This window comes from Xenopus laevis, chromosome 2S (genome assembly GCF_017654675.1).
Source record: "Xenopus laevis strain J_2021 chromosome 2S, Xenopus_laevis_v10.1, whole genome shotgun sequence".
Classification (NCBI taxonomy): Eukaryota; Metazoa; Chordata; class Amphibia; order Anura; family Pipidae; genus Xenopus; species Xenopus laevis.
Window position 1 is genome coordinate 154252575 of NC_054374.1, and position 16701 is coordinate 154269275.

The following is a 16701-nucleotide window of genomic DNA, read 5'->3' on the forward strand; positions in this document are numbered from 1 at the left end:
TCTTGTGTATAAGCAGAATGCAAATGCTGCCCAAACTCAGATAATTATTTTGTATATGAAGAACCAGATATAAAATATAAAATAAGGAGCAGAAAACAAGGTGCAGCCTTTTGTACAGTGTGTGATAAATACAGTTATTTGTTCTCTTTATTCTCCAGAAATGTGCTGACAGGTTCTCTCCTGGATTACCTCTAACTGGGGGTCATATAGGTTTAGGGTATCTCCTCTAAAGCAATTATAATCAAGAAAACATCAGCTTCCAATTCTAAATAAAATGTCATAAACAGCTTATCTACTCACATCCTATAAACCATCCGCCACCAAGCAGTGGTAAAATAGTAATATAGTTTGGACTTGTCACTCAGCATCCTTGTGTCTCTTGGTCTCTATGAACCTGTGGTGGATTAACTGCAGTTCATTGCAGCTCAATCTCATCTGATGTTCAACTCCAAGAGGCATATTAGTGCCAGACTGCAGTCACTACTCACTTTGCACGGGCAGGAGGCACTTCAATGTGCAGGTCCATCTGAGCAAGTGCAGGAGACTCCTGGTCTACAAATGACTGTATTACCCTGATTGTTCATATAAAAGTAGAATGAAAATCACACAATCTGCCACTTCTAGAACTTGCTGCCTACCCTTGCAGAATTAGCTTGGACCAACAGACTAATCTGAATAGCAGTTCACTACTTGTGCATATTTCATACCTTCAATAGAAGATAAGGATCGAAGGGAGGGTGCTGTGGAACGTTTAAGCCCCGACACTCCATAAAGATTTTTCTTGGTCAGGTCAATGGGAGGAGAGACATTTCCAGGGCTGGTGACAGAAGAAACACTCTGACAATCTGACTCAACATCTGTTTTTGTATCTTCTTTGGAACTTGACTCAGGGCTTGTAGTCCAAAGGCTAGAACCTTTCTGGCCATTCGATGAGGGTGTAGAGGTCACCCATGGAATCCCGCCGCCCTTCTTGTCCCTTTGTGGCAATGATACTGATTTTGTTGTGCTGTTTTGCTCTGAAGAATGGGAGGAAAGGGATTCAATGCTTCCCATGGGTGTGCTGGATGGGCTGCTGCTGTAGGAATCACCTGCCATAAGGAAAAACTCTCATCTTAAGACAAGAAGCAACTGTATCTAAACTCATTTATAACTTTAGGCTATTACGTATAGGGTAAGGTTTGTTTTAAACACTTATATGCTCTCCTAGATATTACCAATACTATGGCTGAATGGATCCTACACCAATATGTTTCTATATCTCTAACCTTATTATGAGCCAGAGGAGCCATGAAAAAATGTTGAACCACCAAAGACGGACAGAACCAAAAAATGTCATGGAAGGATCATCTTGACACCATGGCTGTATTTACGTCCGATGCCGCACTAGGCATCGGACCTAAACACGCCCCTACATCGTGCGCGCTGAGGTCAATTCCGCATTCTTCATCTCCCCCCCCTACCCCTCAGCTCCCACAGAGGGTGGGGACGGTTTAAAAAAATGAAAAAAATAGGAACCCCCAAAACCCGTGCCGCCCTAGGCACAGGCCTATATATAAATACACAATGGAGTCCTGTTTTGCCCAGAAGCAGTTACAGCTACTAGCAACCAATAAGGTGTTTTCTTTTAAATAGGAGACCAGTAAATTCTACCTGTTGATTGGTTGTTACAGGTTACTGCTCCTGGGCAAACATAGTGCCTTTTCATTGCATAACCCCTATGAATACTGACAGACTCAAATGTTTACACCACTACAGCAATAATAAGTATTTATGCTACTGCCCGATGTAGCGTTTCTCTTCCTTTCTCTTGCTCCGACATAAAAAATAAAATAAAATCCTAAATGTCACAAATGAGCATTTTCTGTCCAGCAAACACCAGTCATGAGAGGTTTCTACTAATGGCAATCACTGGAGTCATAAGACAAACGTTACTAATGGCATTAACTTAACACTTCAATATAATCATTAAGAAAGGTTAAGAAAAGCTGAGAAACCAATGCCACTGTATAATAAGTGCAGCCACCATAAGATAACCCCCCTCACTTACTGTCATGATCGGCCAAGCAAGGTCTATATCTTCCCTTGGGTTTTTTTGGTCCAGTCGAGAGGCAGATCGCTCTAGATCTTCTGGAACTAGATCGTGGCTGTGCCTGTGGAAGTGGGACATTGGGATCTGGTGCAGTGTGAAATATCTAATAAAGAAAAAGTAAAGAAAACGAATCTAAAGGAGAACAAATCCATTCAATCTCTAAATAATCCCCTACAAAAAGTCCTACTGGAGTGTATCTGGCTATATTGGCAGTTAGATAACAAACTGAGCATTTCCATTGCTTTCTGGAGATGTTTCTGCTTGAATTGTTAACCTTTATCTCATCTTTTAGCATCTGAAAATCTTTCCATATTGTTTGACATGAACAAGATCTGCAACAACATGACGCAACATAGAAGTATATGGGACCACTGGTGTCTCCTGTACTGGACGTACATGGAAGCAATACACTAAATAGATATTTATACATTTATTCCTTAGACTGTATGTATATAACTGTCTAACAATTATTGGGATTTTACATTATTACAAACGTTTCTATGCAATTTATCCTTATTAAGGTTATTTTTTTTGGAAGATCAAAGTATTGTTTCAGTTGACTGAAAAATAATGCCCATTTTTCACTTTAGACTAAGAATCGATGATAATGAATAGTTGGTGCTCTGGTTCCGTATTGGAAGCAATGCACAATAGGAAAGCAAATTCATTTTTCATTTCCAAATCTGTTGACAGAAAGCGAATAATCCCAATGTGCCGTTGGCCCTGTGCTAAATGCTCCCAAACCATATTTGCTGACTTGCAATTACGTTCTATTAAAGGAGCTCAAAATGCCCTTTTTTTATGTAGAGTGTCATCGTTAAGTTTGATAAATTCAACTTGCACTTGAACTTTGTTTGAAAAAGAATGTTCCTCTGATATTCGGCTAATAACTGGGTTTCCCATATGACCCATGCATCATCTGTGAAGGGCCCACCAGTTACTGGCCAACTCCCAAGTGCAAGCCAACTGCATGGAGCTGTGCATATGCCTTATGTTGAGCATCTGGTGGACCTTCTCTGTCCTGAGCAGGAGTTGATGTCATTCATCAGGAAGGATAAAGCCATCAACCTTCAATGATCCTTTTCAGAACTAAAGCTTTTTAGAGGTGGAAATGTACAGCTATGCTGTGACTAATGTATATTTGCCTTTCTTTGTCCTTTAATAGGTAAGAAGCTGTAGCATGGGATGGACATCTTTATTATCCTTGTCAAGAAACCACCAAATGTTCCTGTGGTTATGGAATAGGTACCTTTTCATAGTGCTCAATTAGAATTTCCACCACTATATTCTGGAATTTGATGTTCATCATTGCTGCTACGGTTTCTTCTTGTGCTCTCATCAAAGTTGGCCCAAAGATGACTCCAAGATTAGAGATGGTCATCAGGTTTTGTTGGCTGTGCATCGATACACTGCAGAGGAACACAAGCCCCATGTTACCTCTACCTAATACATATCACTCACAGTCAGAAATAGAAACCTGCACTAGCCCACACTAGCCCACACTCCCAAATAGGGACCCTGACCAGCTTAGCTGAGGCAATGTCAAAAGGGAATAGGGTGATGAACACAAAGGAGGCAAATATAAAGGGTAGGGTAGGAGTGTGTGAGCAATCTGCTTTGTTCAAGCCATAGGTAATAGAAGCTGCTCTTTACTTGACAAGGTGCTTGATTAAGATGTCCAGCATCTCACGGCTTTTTTCAGGCAATTTGTGGACAAGGGCATGGACGGCTTGTACCCTGTAGTTCTGATCATCTGATTCTGAAGAGAAAAACAAAAACACCTTCAACCTGTTTCTCTCCAGCTGCCATTGGGATAAAGGGATCTGTAGACCTAGAACATTTATACACAACTGGTACACTCTGATCAAGGCACACATTCATTCGTACTGGCGCAAGGGCAATATTTTCCATCACATACCAGCTCTGGCCCAATAATTTCAAATTCAAGGCCGTTTTTTCAGAATTCCATGCCTGACAGTTGCAGAACAAAAAAAATGCAAATATTCCAGGAATGCTTCTATCTACATCTTTACGTTACATTTAAGCATGTTAAATACAAACCCTAATTTTTGGGATAATGTTGCCCATCTAAATAAATAGCATTGTGACAAAGTCATGTAGAGTCAGGTTACTTTGGATCAGCTGCACTGCGGATGGTCTGCTAGTTCCACTGCCTGCTGTTGGTTGGACAGTGCTATGCCAATCCTGCTGCCCCCTCTGATATTACCATAGAGTGAGGATAAGGTGTAAGGTGGTCATAGATGCACCAATATTATCGTACGAAAGATCTTTCATATGATAATTTGTGCGTGTGTGGTGGAAGACGTGACGACCGATACATCGTAAAATTAATGCTGAACCATGAGATAGAGCTAAACAATTCTTTTTGTTTTCACCTGCATACCTGCATATCAAAAGCCTGATTTGGCTTTTAACGTTAGTAGACAAAAGATCTCTCTTACGACCAATGGGAGTGGGAATGATTGTAATTGTAACATGTATGGCCACCTTTAGGTAGTAGTTTCTTCTCAACCTTGGACAGGGTTGGGCTCAGGTTGAGAAGGAGCATGTTAGGGCAGGTGAGGGGATTAGAGATGACAGCACTTAGCTATGTTGCATAATGGGTGGGCAGCATGTGGACAGGAGTTATATATATATATATATGGGGCACATCAACACTTTGATATTAGTATAGGTTCTGATGGATGCAGCTAGCTCTCCAACACTTGAACCTCTGTTCATAACAAAATATCCTTCAAATCATTTCGTAGTGCAGCTGCAAGTTCATCCAGTTGGCAATCATTGGATCTGTCCACATACAACATACTGCAAGGTTCTCAGGAGAATGCACATGTCAAAGAACGGTCATATGGATGGTGGACCATGAAAACAATGATATGGGGTAGTAGACCACACAAAGTATGATCAGGACTATCTGATCATAAACTATCCAGCCAATCACGCAGTGCCTGGTAATATAGATCTCAAAAGATAAAGCTGCCCTGAGATGTGGGTTTTGGGTAAATAAAAGAAAGCCTTAATGTAGGAATCAATATTTACTCACTGACTGCAAGTATAAAGTCCTTGTGCAACTTGTAGGTCATCAGAGGTTCAGAAAGACATCTGGGTAAACACAAACACAGTTCATAGATTGGATTTAGCCATTTAAGGAATGGAATCTCACTGATTGCACAAAGGAAAACAGGAAAGGAACAGCAACTATGGAGAGCACCACCCACTTGCCATAACGAGGGGGTTGCATCCTATATCAGACTTGATCTTCTGCTATGAGACAAGGCAAGAACATTACACTCCTGCAATGACGGCAAATTGTTGTTCCCTTGGAGCACCAGATGTGCAACTTCAATACTGAATCTTTTCATCATGGGTAAGGCCAGTGGTGGATTAATGAGATGTTCTAGGCTACTGCTGGGTCTCTAGCATCGCCCAGGCTTTCCCGTGGCAGCCGGACAAAGGAGCTCAGGATGTGTGGGTGCCCGGCCTACAACCCCCCCCCCCTGCTATAACTGAGCCCTGAGCCTGGTGTAGGTAGGGGGATACAGAGAAAGAGAGAGAGGGGCTTCACTGACACCATAGGACAGGGACACACACACAAAAGAGAGAGAGACAGCTAAAGCAGGGGAGAGACAGACCCAGCAATAGAGAGAGAGACCCAGGCATAGAGAATAGAGAGGCTTAGGCGTAGAGAGAGAGAGAGAGAGAGAGAGAGAGAGAGAGACAAGCGTAGAGAAGAGAGAGAGACCCAGGGTTAGAGAGAAGAGAGAGACCCAGGCGTAGAGAGAGAGAGAGAGTTGGTCATTCTGTGCCTATTCAATATGGTGGTCGTGGGTATGTGGGGTATGCGGGGGTCGGCCAGGCCCCTGTGGAAAGTGTAGCCTAGGGGCCTCATGTAGAGTTAATCCGCCACTGCCTTAAAGTATGGATTTAAAAAATCTTGACAGATCCCACCTGCCCATTTCTGTTCCACGTGGATAAATCGCATCTCTGCTTTGGCCATACTCGTGAGCCACACAAATTGTACCAGTAACACACCCTGCTCACCTGAGGTAGTTCTTTAGTGCACTCGTTATGGTTTTATTATCCCACAGGTCCAAGTCAATATCCATATCTAGAGGGGCTCTTGGCGCTTAAAATGCAAAATAGAAGCAAATTATATCCCATTCAAGTATTAAAAACCTGAAATTCTTTTGTTCCTACAGGGAGGACCTTGTTATGATTCATACCAGTCCCCGCCCCAGAGGAACTTACAAGTTCTGTATCTCTCAAACACACCCAGCAGGGTCATTGTTATCTGGTGCAACATGTTCCCAAACTTTGCCCACAAGCCCATAATCTTAGCAATTAGCCCTCCCGTATTGCACCCCAAAATTTATAACTATGTTTTTAGCAGGTACAGCATGTATGTAACCAATGGCTGCCATAGTAGAATAGGAGCGAGGGAGGTTAGAGTACAACAGGTAAATGAACAAAGGAAGTTTGTTTGGGTCAAAAGCAATTAGAGGCCAAACATTTCTTAATTATACCTTTGTATTGAAATCATTTGCCTCGTTATATACTTTTAATCTGCAGCTACGAATAGACTTGTGTAGAATCTGATAAACAGAATTCAGAGGGTGACAGCTGTGAAATTACTGCGCGAATGAATGAAACAGCATTGCTGAGTAAATCAATAATGTAGAACAACATTCTATTTTCTTCTTTAAAGGAGAAGTATAATGTGGGAATGTTGGTTATGATTGGTACTTGACACATGGGTCAGGTTGTCACTCTGCTCCTTTCAAACCAGGGCTGCACCGAATCCAGGAGTTGGTTTGGGATTTGGAAGAAACCAACAACTTTTGCATCCAGATTCAAACTGATCTATATCCACGGGAGATACCTTTTGGTTGGGATTGTCCACCTGGCATATATGTACCAAATGGATTTTAATGGTACAGGTACGAGAGCCATTATCTGGAAACCCGTTATCCAGAAAGCTCCAAAGTACGGAAAGGCTGTCTCCTATAGACCCCATTTTATCTAAATAATCCAAATTTTTAAAAATGATTTAATAATTCTCTGTAATAATAAAACAGTAGCTTGTACTTGATCCCAACTAAGATATAATTAATCCTTATTGGAAGCAAAAACAGCCTATTGGGTTTATTTAATGTTTTCATGATTTTCTAGTAGACTTAAGGAATGAAGATCCCAAAAATGAAAGATACATTATCCGGAAAGCTCCAGGTCCCGAGCATTCTGGATAACAGGTCCCATACCTGTGCATATATGGCCATCTTTAATCCTGAGTGCTCTATTGTTTTATATTATATTGCTTATCAATTCACACAAATTGTATGAAATTATTAAAGGACAAGGAAAGACTTTTTTATTCAGCAGCTCCCCAGTTTACAGTTTCAGAAATCAGGTTGCTAGCATCCAAATTGCCGTAGCAACCGTGCATTGGTTTAAATAAGAGACTGGAATATGAATAGAAAGATGAGAAATAAAAAGTAACAATAACAATACATTTGTAGCCTTACAGATCATTCGTTTTTATATGGGGTCAGTGACCCCCATATGAAGGCTGAAAAGAGTCAGAAGAAGAAGGCAAATAATTACAAAACTATAATAAGTAAATAATGTAGACCAATTAAAATACTGCTTATAATCAGCCATTCTATAACATACTAAAAGTTAATTTAAAGGTGAACCGGACATGACCAGTTTCATAGGGCTGAAATGGAACCCGCCATAGAAGGGGTGACTCCCTAGGTTTTTCTGTTACTCTCTTACACAGTGATCCCCAACCAGTAGCTCATGAGTAAACATGTTGCTCTCCAACCCCTTGGATGTTGCTCCCAGTGGCCTCAAAGCAGGTGCTTATATTTTGAATTCCTGGTTTGGATAAAACCAGTTGTACTGCCAAAGAGTCTCCTATAGGCTGCAAGTCCTCATAGGGTCTACCAAATAGCCAATCACAGTCCTTATTTGGCTCCCCATGAACTATTTTCATGCTAGTGTTGCTCCCCACCTCCTTTTACTTCTGAATGTTGCTCACGGGTTCAAAAGGTTGGGGATCCCTGCACTAACATGTAAATACCGGTACAGGTCAATTTGGAAGTGAACATGCCCTCGAAGGAGACAAACGCACTTACAGAACACTGAGTTCATGAACTTCTGCACTTTCGAGTTAACACCTCCAATTCTGTAAAGTCCCAAAATAGTGATACCTGTATGGAAACAGTGTCAAAATGAAACATTTTATGTTGAAATATTGCAGCCGGGTGACAGTGACACAACAAGGTGTAAATGGGAAATAGAATGAATCAATGACTACATTTACCCCAGACCACACCAACATAAATATATACTGGACATGTGTGAATATATAGTATATCAGATGTAGAATGAAGGCAGACTGTAAAAGCTTTTACCTGTGCTATGTATTGCAGATGCATTTGTTTTTATCCACAATTTCAGGCACAATGATAGACGGATAGTTAAGGGAATTACCTACACACCATGACTTCTAAAACTCAGTTGGCCAAAGTTGACATAAAAGAGTGATTTGCATAATGCCTTATGTGAGAGCAGGGTCGGATTAGACCATTGGGGGCCCATTTGGCTCCAAACTTCCGGGGCCTGCGCATGCAAGAATGCCTGGGCGTGGGCTGCATATTTTGTTGGTGGGGGGCCAGCCGATCGGGGAGTGTGACTGGGCTGGCAGGGATCCACGAGGGCCAGGGCCCACCAGGTTTTTTCCCGGTGTCCCTCCGGCCCAGTCCGACCATGTGTGAGAGTTAAACTATCATTTTCGGTATGAAAGCAGTGCTCTGTATATGGCATGAGGCAAGTAAATACCTTCTGGTTGCAGAAGGCCATATGTTACGTGTCTTGTACGTGAAGGAATTTTTTGGCTCCTTTTAGTTCATGTCACCCTAACCAGGCTAGGTTCTCTGCTCCAAAGACAGCCCCACTTATCTCCACATATTTAAGAACCACAATGGTTATATTAAAACAACAGGATCTCTGAGAGCTCTCTGAATGTTTTTCTACCTTCATTGAATCATTCCCTCGTTTTTGTATTACATCTATGCCTTTTCATGCTTGTAATATGAGTATTTTAGCATTGAACTGGATTAAAGGAGAACTAAAGCTTAACTAAAGACATAGAGAAGAAATGTACATTATGCTTGGGCTTCTGTACCAGCCCAAGGCAACCACAGCCCTTTAGCAGTAAAGATCTGTGTCTCCAAAGATGCCCCAGTAGCTCCCCATCTTCTTTTCTGCTGATTCACTGCACATGCTCTGTGCTGTTGTCACTTACTGAGCTTAGGGACCCACTCACAATATACAGAACACATAGAATAGAAATGTCACAATATAAGGCTGATTAGTAATTAATACAGATAATTACTACATGGCAGCACAGAAACCACTGCAATTAGCATCAGAATTTAATAATCAGCCCTGTAGCATCAGCTTATATTACAGGGGAAGCTCATTTTCTGCTGGATAATTAGTGACGAGCCCTAAGCTTAGCTTCTCAACAGCTGCTCAGAGCCCACTGAGCATGTCAGTGTCACAGACACTTTCCAAGATGGTGACCCCCTGTGACAAGTTTGACATGGTTCCCTGTGATGACAAGTGAGCTTTGCTGGGAAATGACTAACATGCCAGATAAGGAATGATTTGATAACGATAATAATAAAACCCCTATGTGGCATCTTTATGGATATAATGGTCTGTTTTTCCCCCAGGCACATGTGATGTTTTACCTCGAGTCTCCACGGAGTGGATACATTTCCTCACAAAGTTGAATCCAGCTTCATTCAGAAACACTGGAATAACAAATACAATTAAATTGGTTTAATATTTGGCACTGCTCCTCATTCTGGCACAACCATTTATTAATATCCAGAACGAGCAGAGGGTTCAGTCGTGCTCCTCTGGAAACAAAACATGAATATGCTCCTGCCATCAAAATGCGGTGGTTTCTTCTATCCAGAATTAATTGCAGAAGAGAAATTCAGTGGTTATGGTGGTTGAACCCAATGAATTGCCTTCAGTCAGAGACACAATCTTTACATATACAACACAGAGAGAATGGAGAATACTTACTTTCTTCTTTCTTGCCGATTATTGCCGGAAGTGTATAAATCTGAGTGTGGAAAGCAAAACAAAGCCAGAAATTAGCTTAGAAAAAATCAAAAGAAAAATCCAAGTAAAATGAATAAAGCTATAAAGTTCTACCACTGTGTATAATATAGTAGGGATACACCGAATCCACTATTTTAGATTTGGGCAAACCCCCAATTCCTTTGCGAAAGATTTGGCCGAAAACCGAACCGAATCCATATGCAAATTAAGGGTGGGAAGGGGAAAAATTTACTTTCTTGTTTTGTGACAAAAATTCACACGATTTCCCTCCCGGCCCCTTATTTGCATCTGCAAATTAGATTTCGGATTGGCCGGGCAGAAGGATATGGCCAAAACCAAATCCTGCTGAAAAAGGCCAAATCCTGGCAGAGTCCCGAACTTAATTCTGGATTCAGGGCGTCCCTATAAAATAGTAAATAAAGTACCCCTTATTGTAAAATATAAGGATATTATAAGTCACAGAGGAGTTCCATGACTATATAAAAACACAAGGCCAAAGGCTGAACAGAGACCCAAACAAATGTTGTCCTAATACCAAGAGGCCTGAAGACTTTTACCAAAGTAAGGGTAACAGTAAAGGTAATATAGTAGGTATATCAGTAACATTAGGGCTGATCTGATGCACAAGCCCCCAAATACAGGGGATAATGCAGCAAGGCGCTAGCTCCCCCATTGTGTTGCCTAGGAAACAGCAATATAGTCATGCAGACCAAGAGTGTGGGCTCCAGGTTTATATCTGTACTTAAAGTGGACCTGTCACCTAGACATAAAAAACTGCATAATGAACGTCCTTTCCAAATTAAATATGGAACCCCAAAAAATGTTTTCATTAAAACATCCATACCTGTTATAAAGGTGTTTAAATATCTAAACTGTCAATCAAATATTACCTGCCCCGCCTCTATGCCCGTGGCATAGAGGAGGGGCAGTCAATTACTTTCACTTTCCATTCAGCACTTCCTACATGTCACAGCTCTCCTCACATTCCCCCTTCCTTTCTCAGGCTCTATAATTGTGTAGGGCACTGCACATGGACATTAGGTCCCTCATTCTGGTTCATACACAAGATTTTGGGGTGATCCACAATTTCCCTTAATAACCGTGTCCACAAAATGGCTGCTGCCTGCTTGCTGTGATTGTATAATTCCAAAACAGAAGGAAACAAAATTGAAATAATAAATACAGTGTAAGTAAAGTTTATTTTGCACAACTAACATGATAGAAAAGAATTTGAAATTATTTCTTAGGGTGACAGGTCCCCTTTAATACATGGAAGCCTAGACGTTCTAAAGAGGGAATTGGGCTATTCAACCTTTCACAATAAGGCTAATGTCCCATTTACAGGGCAAGTTGTAGACAATAGGACTTGTCATAGGTAACAAACACCTACTGGTTCTTTTCCGTCCATTGCTTCCAGCCATTGCTTGCGATTGACCTCAGACAAAGCTTGAAGAGTAATGATCCCTTGCCTGCAAAGTAGGAACAGCACAGTGTTAAGAAGAGCTGACTCATTAGGGTGTCGTTTTCTAGGGAGGGTCTGAGTCCAAATGACTGAAAATGAAAAGACCATCAGTTGTCACTTAAAAGTGCAGTTTTAATTCACTGGTCTTTTTTGATCAACGTTGGGGAGGCCAACTGATTGTGTTTATAATATAATACTTTTATATCATCGTATATCTGACTAAAATCAAGATGTGCATGTGATTTAATGTAAAGTTTGTGACCTAGAACTATTTGGACTCTATCAACTCTGTACCAATTGAAAATGTGCAAAACAACTTATTGCACGAGGCTAAAGTTTCAGCTTGTCAATAGCAGCAATGATCCAGGACTTCAAACTTGTCACAGGGGGTCACCATCTTGGAAAGTGTCTGTGACACTCACATGCTCAGTGGGCTCTAATTGGCTGTTGAGAAGCTAAACTTAGGGGTCGTCACTAATTATCCAGCAGAAAATGAACTTCCCCTGTAATATAAGCTGATGCTACAGGGCTGATTATTAAATTCTGATGCTAATTGCACTGGTTTCTGTGCTGCCATGTAGTAATTATCTGTATTAATTACTAATCAGCCTTATATTGTGACATTTCTATTCTATGTGTACTGTATATTGTGAGTGGGTCCCTAAGCTCAGTAAGTGACAGCAGCACAGAGCATGTGCAGTGAATCAGCAGAAAAGAAGATGGGGAGCTACTGGGGCATCTTTGGAGACACAGATCTTTACTGCTAAAGGGCTGTGGGTGCCTTGGGCTGGTACAGAAGCCCAAAACACAATGTACAACATTTCTAGCTACTTCTTTAGTTAAGCTTTAGTTCTCCTTTAAGGGCAGAAGTACAATCTGTTCTTGGACAAACCTCTCAATGACTTCAATGTCAAAACAGAACCGCTTGTCTATGGAATCCGTTTTCCTACGAATGCAGGTTTTCAGTTTAAACATTTCTGCAGAGTTAGAAATCAGTCCGTTCTGTTCAACAAAAGAGAGTGACAAACACATTTAGATGTAGTAATGACACTTACCCCTTGCAAATTCACAAATTCATGCTCAGAAAGGAAACAACACCACGAGTAATGAGATGGTTCCTCTGTAAAAATTAAACAATTCCTTGCCAGCCATCATTTAGACTAAACAAAATACAAATGGCATGGCAAGTTGGAGGGCAATTTGTGGACATGACTTGCTCCTGCTTGGTTTAGGGCAGGGGTCCCCAACCTTTTTTACTTGTGAGCCACATTTTTTTATCAAAGTCCGAATTTATCTCAATATTTTCTGAAAAAAAATCCAACCAAATCTGCACAGGTTTTTTGGGCTTATTTATAAATACACTTTCCCAAAACTTTTGTTTGCGGTAAAAATTTCAAAAAAATCATGATTATTTTGGATTTTTCATCCGATTTTCACGATTTTTTTTGGATTTTTCACCTGAAAACTCAGAATTTTGCCCGAAAACTTCGGGGTATTGCCAAAAACTCAGCGCACATCAAAAAATCATTGGGACTTCTCCCATTGATTTATATGCAACCTCAACAGGTCTGAGATGATGGATTTTCAGATTCAAATTCCGAAAAATTCTTGATTTTTTTTAAAAGTCCGATTTTATAAAAAAGAAATCAAGAATTTTTTGTGATTTTTGCATTCGGAGTTTAGTAAATAACTCCCTTAAATGTAAAAAAGAGTTGGAGAGCAACACAAGCATGACCATGGGGATGTCAAATAAGGGCTGTGATTGGCTATATGGACTGGTAGCCTACAGGAGGTTCTGTTTGGCAGTACACCTGGTTTTTATGCAACCAAAACTTACCTCTAAGCCTGGAATTCAAAAATAAACATCTGCTTTGAGGCCACTGGGAGCAACATCCAAGGCATTGGTGAGTGACATGTTGTTCTCAAGCTACTGGTTGGGGACCACTGGTTAAGGGGCTAAGCTGACAATCATCATAGCCTTACACTGAGCCTAAACATGTGACTTGTTCTCAGTAAGGTCAGAAAAACCTTCCCTTGAATAACAACGTGACTGTAATCAGGATAATAATTTAGTTGCGGCAAATTTTTGGCAAAGCAAATGGGTCAGATTCACTCATCCCTACTATGGGGTGATGTCTATGATCTCTTAACGGTAGTAACTCCCTTTTTACAAGTCTCTTTGCCCAAGGTTCTGACTCTGAATCCAGAGAGTTTGTGTCAAATAAACTTTGCCTTTCATACCAAGTGGTCTCCAGTTCCTGAAATTCCCCAATAGTTCCTCCAAGTGTTTTCCAGACCCTAATTACTGTATGTGTGATTATAATGTGGCTTCAATCTAAAAGGTGACAGTCAACTAAAAGGTGACAGTTTTTTTCGTATGCCAAAGGTGAAATTGCTAATTTACATATGTACATTAGAGTTTGGATTGAGTATTCATCTGACTCTTATACTGTAGTAATCATAACATTGTAAATGTGGTGCATCCTCTGGGGAAAGTTGAATAAGAAATAAATGTACTCACCACCTTTCCTCCAGATTTGGTTTCAGAGACGCTCATAGTAAATGTTTTGCTGCCTTTGTCATACGTGCAGTAGTGCCGAATCCACGTGAACCCAAGGGGCCCTAATTGAACACAGGAAAATGGAAAGATTGTTGGATTGTTAGGATGTTTGATCTTTTTGTTGAATTCTGCCCTTGAGTATTTGAGTTTTTCATTTTCTACCTATCAAGAAATGCCTCATTATCCTCATTACCCATGTATTGAACAATGAATTGCATTGATATCTTTAGCCACAATATTTCATGACAAGGGTCAACTCACTGTATGATCACTACAATTCTAAGGTCTAGACACAGCTCGTTTCCAATGGACAACCAAAGGTCTGTGTTGGCCTTCTCCTGACATGGGGTGTGGTCATTCTGGTCTCCTGACTTGGTTTATTACAGCCTCACATAGTAATTCACAAAATAAATATGTTTTTAGGTGAAGGTCTCAAACAATAAAGGGGACAGGAGAGTTTCTTTGAAATATATCAGCAATTAGGGCAAGAGAATAAGATGCTGCTATGATATGGCTTTTAAGCAAGAATGCAAAGAAAAGGTACTGGGCAAAGAAAGTGAAAGCAGCACAGGGAGGGCTACCCAAGTGTTCAGCTCCATTTATTTATTTACCCCATGATAATTGCCTGGTTTATGGAATTAGCTGCAAAACATCTGGTTCACCTTCCAGAATAAAATAAAGTATTTCACTTCCTGATACATGTCCAAACTAATGTAGGAAAACATTTCTACAGGCAAAATTGATCAGAATGGACTACCTGACCGGCTTATTAACAACAGAAATGCTTCCAGTTAGTCTCTTTGTGCCAAGATTTTTGTTTAAAACATAAACATAGAGCAACAACTGGATCCAGCTTCACACTGATTTATAGGGTCCCCACCGCCAAAAGCTGAAGACCAGAAAGATCAGGCAGAGAAAGTGCCATAATGTACAGTTTATTGTGCTCAGTCTATAGCATTTGCCATTCTGATTGGGATGTTTGGTGGAGAATGGAATTGGCAGAAGCCAGTCTTATTTAGGGAAAGGTTCTTATAAAGTGAGCAAGCAGAATACTTGTAAATGTGTACAAGTAAATGTGAACAGATGGAGAGCCGGAAAACTGGGTTTTTTATGCTATAGGATTAATGTAAATGCATGTAAATTATGTGAAAAAGATGCCAGTTCTAATCATGTAATTAAGATGTTGAAGCCTAATGAATAATTTAAAAGTTAACCATAAAAAAAAGCTTGACTTGTACATTAAAGGAGAACCAAAGCTTAACTAAAGACAGAATGATGTACATTATACTTCTATACCAGCCCAAGGCAACCATCGCCCTTTAGCATTACTGCACATGCTCTGTGCTGCTGAGCTTAGGGACCCACTCACAATATACAGTACTCATAGAATAGAAATGTCACAATATAAGGCTGATTAGTCATTAATACAGATAATTACTACATGGCAGCACAGGAACTAGTGCAATTAGCATCAGAATTTAATAATCAGCCCTGTAGCATCAGATTATATTACAGATCAAACTCATTTTCTGCTGGATAATTAGTGACGAGCCCTAAGCTTAGCTTCTCAACAGCCAATCAGAGCCCACTGAGCATGTGAGACAGACACTCCTAACAAAATCCAAGATGGGAAGCTCCTGTGACAACAGTGAAGGCCTGGATCATTACTGCTATAGAGATGATGAACTTTCAAGCGTAATATATATATCAAATATGTCTAGCCATCTTCATTTCAAGGGTTTAGTTCTCCTTTAAAGCAGTTTGATGCAGAGAGAGAGCTTATAATAGAGAAGTGTCCACATAACTATTATAGGATTCATTTATGACATCAAGTGCAGTAAAGGAGGTTACAGATAGGTTCACTGGCTCCTGATGCAATTGACCCCAGCATGTTACATAGTGAATATTGTAAAATATAAGGATGTCACCAAAGAGTTCCATGATCATATAACAGCTTGAGGCCGAGGCCTGAACCCTAAGATTTAGAAGGCAACATTGGTGGCTCTACACAAGCTGTTTGAACATTGGTGGTGAAATTTGCTTCCATTAACCTGGCTATACATGGGCTGGTAAAGGATGGCAACGCTGCAGCTTATCAACATTAGTATGGGGCAATTGGCATTACCTGCCTTTGTCCAGGTGTCTATTAGTATAACTATAACAAATACCAGCATGGAAGGGTCTTTCTTACAGTGAGATCTGTGAAAATGTGGAATTGTCTCCCTGAATCAGTGGTACAGGCTGATACATTAGATAGCTTTAAGAAGGGGGTGGATGGTGTTTAGCAAGTGAGGGAATACAGGGTTATGGGAGATAGCTCATAGTACAAGTTGATCCAGGGACTGGTCCCGTTGCCATTTTGGAGTCAGGAAGGAATTTTTCCCCCTCTGAGGCAAATGGGAGAGCCTTCAGATGGGTTTTTTGCCT

At 40.6% G+C, this 16701-nt stretch overlaps 1 protein-coding gene across 1 annotated transcript in view; it reads right to left on the minus strand.

The window, feature by feature from the left end:
- arhgap42.S (Rho GTPase activating protein 42 S homeolog) overlaps nucleotides 1–16701 on the minus strand; it is a 166963-nt gene that overhangs the window by 7313 nt on the left and 142949 nt on the right. Inside the window, exons 9-20 of the mRNA XM_018250342.2 lie at nucleotides 14236–14336; nucleotides 12607–12716; nucleotides 11643–11721; nucleotides 10214–10253; nucleotides 9871–9933; nucleotides 8248–8322; nucleotides 6152–6236; nucleotides 5154–5212; nucleotides 3743–3848; nucleotides 3339–3498; nucleotides 2048–2192; nucleotides 708–1088 (exon numbers count right to left, since the gene is read on the minus strand). Coding sequence (XP_018105831.1) covers nucleotides 708–1088; nucleotides 2048–2192; nucleotides 3339–3498; nucleotides 3743–3848; nucleotides 5154–5212; nucleotides 6152–6236; nucleotides 8248–8322; nucleotides 9871–9933; nucleotides 10214–10253; nucleotides 11643–11721; nucleotides 12607–12716; nucleotides 14236–14336 — 1404 coding nt within the window. The remainder of the gene's footprint in view (nucleotides 1–707; nucleotides 1089–2047; nucleotides 2193–3338; nucleotides 3499–3742; nucleotides 3849–5153; nucleotides 5213–6151; nucleotides 6237–8247; nucleotides 8323–9870; nucleotides 9934–10213; nucleotides 10254–11642; nucleotides 11722–12606; nucleotides 12717–14235; nucleotides 14337–16701) is intronic.